Source organism: Cynara cardunculus, assembly GCF_001531365.2.
Source record: "Cynara cardunculus var. scolymus isolate 2C chromosome LG 3, CcrdV1, whole genome shotgun sequence".
Taxonomy (NCBI): domain Eukaryota; kingdom Viridiplantae; phylum Streptophyta; class Magnoliopsida; order Asterales; family Asteraceae; genus Cynara; species Cynara cardunculus.
The window spans coordinates 32,386,428-32,392,535 of record NC_037530.1 but is presented as its reverse complement, the minus strand read 5'-3'; the positions used below and the strand labels follow the sequence as shown (position 1 = coordinate 32,392,535).

Here is a 6,108-nt window from a genome sequence, read left to right as displayed (position 1 = left end):
TCGATTCGGGTTTAGATTCGATCAAGAAGAAAAGGATGAGGGTCGATGAGGAGAGGATGTGTGATTGAGGGTGATTGAGTTTGAGGGTGAATGAACAGTCGGGTTTAAGAAGATGAGGGTTTAAAAAAGTTTTTTTTTTCTTTTTAAAAGTTGTTTTTAAGTTAAATTTTTTTTTAAATGACATGTAAACTATCCATATGTAACAAGTTATCCTATATGTCTTTCATATCATTTTAAGTTTGACATGTCAACAAAGAAAAACATGTTCAAAAGGTAACATGTTACCCAATGTTATAACGAGTAAATTTTTGGAAGTATAATATCTTAATAAAAAATATTTTGAAAGTAAATTACTATAATAAAAAAAACTTATAATATAATGTTCTAATAAATAAATTTGTAAAAATATATTGTTATTTTACTCATTTTACCTTATCTAAAATAGAAAAAATATTTGAATATAAATATTTTATTTTTTCTGAAAAATGGATCGGAAATGCTGTAATAGGTTCATCTATGGCCATGGATGCTCCAACCAAGTGAAAGATATGGTCAAAGACCGCTGAATCCATCTGCAAAACATTGAGGTTTTACGCGTCTAACAACAACAAACCCCACACCCACCTCCATAACAGCTTGGTAATCACATCTCCCTATAAACTACAAGTCTCTTCCTAGTCTTAAACCTACTGACAAACACACACACACACACACACACCAGTCGGTGCTCTTCTTTTACTCCCACCCACGTTCTTTATTATTTTAATCTTTCTGTTCTTCATCGTGTGGAAGATTCAATCTTTCCATGACCCCATCACCAATTTTTTGATTCTTAATCTCTCTTCCCAAATCTGCATCTCTGAAACCCCTTTTAAAAAAAATTGGGTTTTGCAGAGTTACGTACCAATATGGGTCAAGAAGGTTTCACAGCTCAAAAGAGAGGATCTTCTACGCTACCCACCTCCACCGCCCCCAATGGTGGCTCCCGCAGCGGCCGTTCTCTCCTCCGCGGTGGTGGCGGCGGCAACCGCCAGATCCATAAAACCCTTAACAACATCAAGATCACAATCCTCTGCGGGTTAGTTACAATTCTTGTTCTTCGTGGTACCATCGGCTTCGGCTCCCTTGTTTCTGATAATGACCTAGAGAACCAAGCCATTATTGAAGAGACTAATCGGATCCTAGCCGAGATCCGATCCGACAAGGATCCGGATGATCCAGAAGATAATCAAGATCAGTCTGTAATCAATCTCAATGACACTTACTCTCTCGGTGCAAAGATCTCCAACTGGGACGAAGAACGAAGTCTCTGGCTCAGTCGGAATCAAGATTTCCCCAATATGGTGAATGGTAAAGCTCGAATCTTGCTTGTTACAGGGTCCCCGCCAAACCCTTGTGACAATGCTATTGGTGATCATTATTTGTTGAAATCAATCAAGAACAAGATTGACTATTGTAGGATTCATGGGATTGAAATTGTGTATAATATGGCTCATTTGGATAAAGAGCTTGCTGGGTATTGGGCGAAATTGCCATTGATTCGCAGGTTGATGCTATCTCATCCAGAAGTCGAGTGGATTTGGTGGATGGATAGTGATGCATTGTTTACCGATATGGTTTTTGAAATTCCATTATCCAAATACAAAGATCATAACATGGTTATTCATGGGTACCCAGATTTATTGTTCAATCAGAAATCTTGGATTGCTCTCAACACTGGTAGCTTTTTGTTTAGAAACTGCCAATGGTCATTGGATTTGCTCGATGAATGGGCACCAATGGGGCCAAAAGGGCCGGTTCGTGAGGAGGCCGGCAAGATTTTGACAGCCAATTTGAAAGGGAGGCCGGCTTTTGAGGCCGATGATCAGTCTGCTTTGATATACTTGTTGATCACAAAGACTGAATGGATGAAGAAGGTTTTCGTTGAGAATTCCTATTTCCTTCATGGGTATTGGGATGGATTGGTTGATCGATACGAAGAAATGATGGAGAAATACCATCCTGGATTGGGTGATGAAAGATGGCCTTTTGTGACTCATTTTGTTGGTTGCAAACCTTGTGGGAGCTATGGGGACTATCCGGTGCAGAGGTGTTTGAGTAGCATGGAAAGAGCCTTCAATTTTGCAGACAATCAAGTGCTAAAGTTATATGGGTTCAGACACAGGGGACTTTTAAGCCCTAAAATCAAAAGGATCAGAAATGAAACTGTTACTCCATTGGAGAATGTAGATCAGTTTGATATCCGGCATTCGACTCAAGGGAGTAGCAACTGAAACCATCATCATTAATTCTCAACAGGTGATGATGATGATCTTTTTTTATTGGTTTTGAGTTTTAAACAAGTTTATAGTTTAAATTTATTACTATTGTACTTGATTTGGTTCAAAACAATGTAGAATTATTTTGTTAAATTTTACTATGAAATTTTCTATAGTTGCAGTCATATGTCACTGTGTTTTCCTGTTTCTTTCGGTTCATGCATTATGATCATGAATTCAAAGCCTTGATGTGTTGAAGCTTCTGGGAAATCATTACCGAAAGTAGATCAAAAGTTGGAAATCATTGAAACAGTCATGAAATGATGGAATCTTGTTGCAGGATCTCAAGAAGTGTATGGTTCTTGAACAAATGCTGCTGCAGGTTATCAGTTTAGTGGAGATCAAATCATGATCAAGTGAAAGAAATGTTGATCTATGATTGGGTTGACCCAATTAAAGAGATCATAATGGCAAGATCTAGATCAGACCCGTTTATTATTTATGTCTTAATCTTCGTACTTGAAAGATGTTATCGAAAAATTCAAATGCTTGATCATTGTATCGGTTCCCAAATGGAAGCTATCTTACCTGGAAATCCCAAATTTCATAATTTCAGTTGAGCATTTCATCGAACACAAACGATCCATCAAAACCTTGTACTCAAACAATGGAGTTGACAGCCTTCCTTGCTCATCTCTCATCTAACCTAAAAAACCCTTCTTGTGTTGAACTCTGTTCGTCACAAACAAATTCAACCACACTATTTTTCTTCTTTAAAAAGAAACAATACTTAATTTGATAATTAACTCAATAAATGATTCAAGAAAATCAGATGATCATTAATTAATAAATGTCCAAAATGCATTTAATTCAACAAGAAAATGACACAAACATGATTGGAATTCACACCTGAAGTAGGAGCAAAGTCATGCAACAAAACCCATATTTTTCAGTCTGATCTGAAAAATAGTCAAACCACTCGGTCTGGTCTGGTTTACGGTTTGAATGTTTTTTCAGTGGTCTCCATAGAGCTGACAACCAAAAATACACATGTATTAATTATATTTAGTTTTCATTTTATAGACTTAACTTTTATGGGTCAATTAAAAAAGTTTGTCAAATAAATTATGTTTTTAGTTTTCATTTATGAATTTACATTATTATCTAAATTGACAAAATTTTGAAATCAATCAAAAATCAAATCCAAAGTTCTAGATCGTCTTTCGGCTTGTTCAATGTTGTCCAAAACTCTGACTATTGTTGATGGACTTATTTAAATAAAAAATTTCAATTTCATCAATGTTTTTTTAATTATAGAAATAAATGTTTCTTTTAAAATTCGATATAGTATTTTTTAATGATGTTATATTGGTAGAAATTTTATTTGGATATTGATGTTTGTTTTTTTAGTTTAAAGCCTATAAGAGGCGCAAACTGTCTGATCCAGACCTGACCGTCTTTTTATGGTCCGGTTTGACCGGTTTAGTCAATTGTTGTCAAATCGCCCAATTTGGGAAATTTCTTAGAACACCATTGCGGTTTGGTTTATGGTTTCCGTGAATACCCCTAGATAACGGTCACGTCTTGATGATGTAAATTGAATATTGTCGTCTGTTATGTTTGATTATTTGATGAGGCGAATCTCGGTCATAAATCTTAAATTACAAGTGGGACCTGCAATAAATAAGAAAGATAACTTTTGTTGATGATAATTAAGTATTACCGACAGTCCTAGTTAATTAGTAATGACAATCCTTATTATTGATGATCGTATGTTGGGGATCTTATTGTCTTTCATAATATTGTAATTGGTTATGGTCATTAATTACGATGATCCTCAATCGAAGACATCGTCGTCGAGGTTGATATCCTCCTCAGTCAAACTTATGAACTTGTCACCCGAACGATATCCAATAGAGCGGGTCCGCCACTGGATTCATAAAGGTCTCTCTTCTCTCTATGCCCGTCATTTCTTTTTTGTACTATATATCTCTCAAGAGCTTCTCGCACGTCCCAACCTTCAATCGAATTCCATACTCGTTCAATGGAACTCGATATGGATAACGTATAAATTTGAATCGTGTGGATATAAAGTATAAATATACGTAAAGCTAGACTCTAAATGTTTAAATGTAATATATGAATGCAAAGTGTTTTTTTGGAGCACTGTGTTTGTCGATAGAGCTGGGTAGGATTAATAGTAGTTCGATAGTTGTAATGTATGAATGTGTGCATATTCTCTTGTAGCACTCTAGAGCTTGGTAATAGTTTGAAGGTTATAACAAATGAATCTAAGTTATTCTTTTGTGGCATTGTATTACTCGATAACAGTTTGATAGTTATAATGTAAGACTCTGAATCCATTCTTTTTGTGAAACAAATTCCTATTGGATTTCTTTTTATTCGTTAACCGCACCTCGTCGATTTCGGTCTCCATGACCTCACGACCCTCCTTGACTTTTTTATTACAGTCTCCCTTCTGTAACCTATTACACACCATACATTTTCAGATTTTGGTTAACTTTTTTTATTTTATTAAATATTTGATTTAATAAAAAAATAATTTTTTATTTATAAAAAGTCCAAAACGAGCTCTTACAAGGATAATTTAGAAATTGAACTCAAATGAAAATGTTTGTATCTCGTAATTAAGACGGTGATTTTCTTTTCAAATGTTGAAATACGATCAGATGAAATATAAATATTAATGACATGTTAATAAGAAATCCAACCAGCAAAAGCCGGATAAGTCAACTTTCTCAAAATCTTGATTATCCTCCAACTCATTAGCGGATTAAACAAATCCCAAACCCACCAAATGAAATTTAACAAATTTGGAATAATGGTATTTTTTACCATTAAATGACATTCTTTGTTTAGATCTACTATATTATTTGTTATAAAAACCTGTTAATTTTTCATAAAAGATAAGTTTTATCTTATTCAAATGTATGTAACAGTAGACTTCAACCGTATAAATTTAGTCAAATAAAATATGATCGAATCGCTGGAATACCAAGTCTAAAATCCTGAAATCAAGTAATTATAACAATGAAACTTCATTGTTAGATATATCATAAGATATAAATATAAAGTATATATGGAAGGGGAATGTGATATGATAGCTGGAGACACGGTTTGGACTTTGTTTCAATTAGTTGGTACTTTACTAATTTTCTATTAACATAACTTCCTAAAAACAAGCCATTGAATTGGGAATTCCTCATAAAACCAACCATGGTTCGATTGGATTCGATTTATAATAGAAAAAACTAAACGAGACCCTTTTCTTTTGGTCGCTAATTAATTCCATAGTAGTACGTTTTGGGACTTCTTACGGATCTTCCGTTACTTTACCATGTATATCAAACTAAACTTGCTTGGAAGTCATATTCGCATAATGAATGACTTATATAGAAGAAACGTTTGACTTGTGAGCACGTGAACCTTCCTGTTTTTGTGAGATCACTATTTTACACTTGAAACTTTAAAGTAAACGCTTTAAAGGTTTGGTTTTTTTTTACTTTTATAACGTTTTACTGTGGAATTTCAAGTGCTAACAAGTTGGTGGAACATGAAACCAACTCATAAACTTTTTGTATAAATCTTGTGTTACAAGGTCAAAGGCTTCCCGATAGTGGGGTTATACAAAAAGTTGGTACTTATTTTATAAATAAATCGTTAATTATAAAAATATGGATTGAATTGAAGCAAGTCTTGCACGTCCTTCACCAACATTTCTTCAACTTTGATCATTTAATCCAAATGTTCCTTATGCCCATTCCATCCCCATAACCACCGTAATCCACCGCCACCGCCACCGTAATCCACCGCCACCGCCACCGCCAGC

At 34.7% G+C, this 6,108-nt stretch overlaps 1 protein-coding gene across 1 annotated transcript; it reads left to right on the top strand.

Annotated features, from left to right (window-relative positions):
* Nucleotides 1-702: 702 nt before the first annotated feature.
* Nucleotides 703-2,834, top strand: LOC112510394 (probable xyloglucan 6-xylosyltransferase 3). Its single transcript, XM_025115794.1, has 2 exons — nt 703-2,298; nt 2,599-2,834. Exon 1 carries the CDS (start codon nt 909-911, stop codon nt 2,271-2,273), a length of 1,365 nt encoding a protein of 454 aa, XP_024971562.1. The 5' UTR covers nt 703-908; the 3' UTR covers nt 2,274-2,298; nt 2,599-2,834.
* The last annotated feature ends 3,274 nt before the right edge of the window (nt 2,835-6,108 follow it).

Bases quoted from the DNA above. Each gene is read 5' to 3' on its own strand.
- LOC112510394 (XM_025115794.1), top strand. From the start codon at position 909: ATGGGTCAAGAAGGTTTCACAGCTCAAAAGAGAGGATCTTCTACGCTA.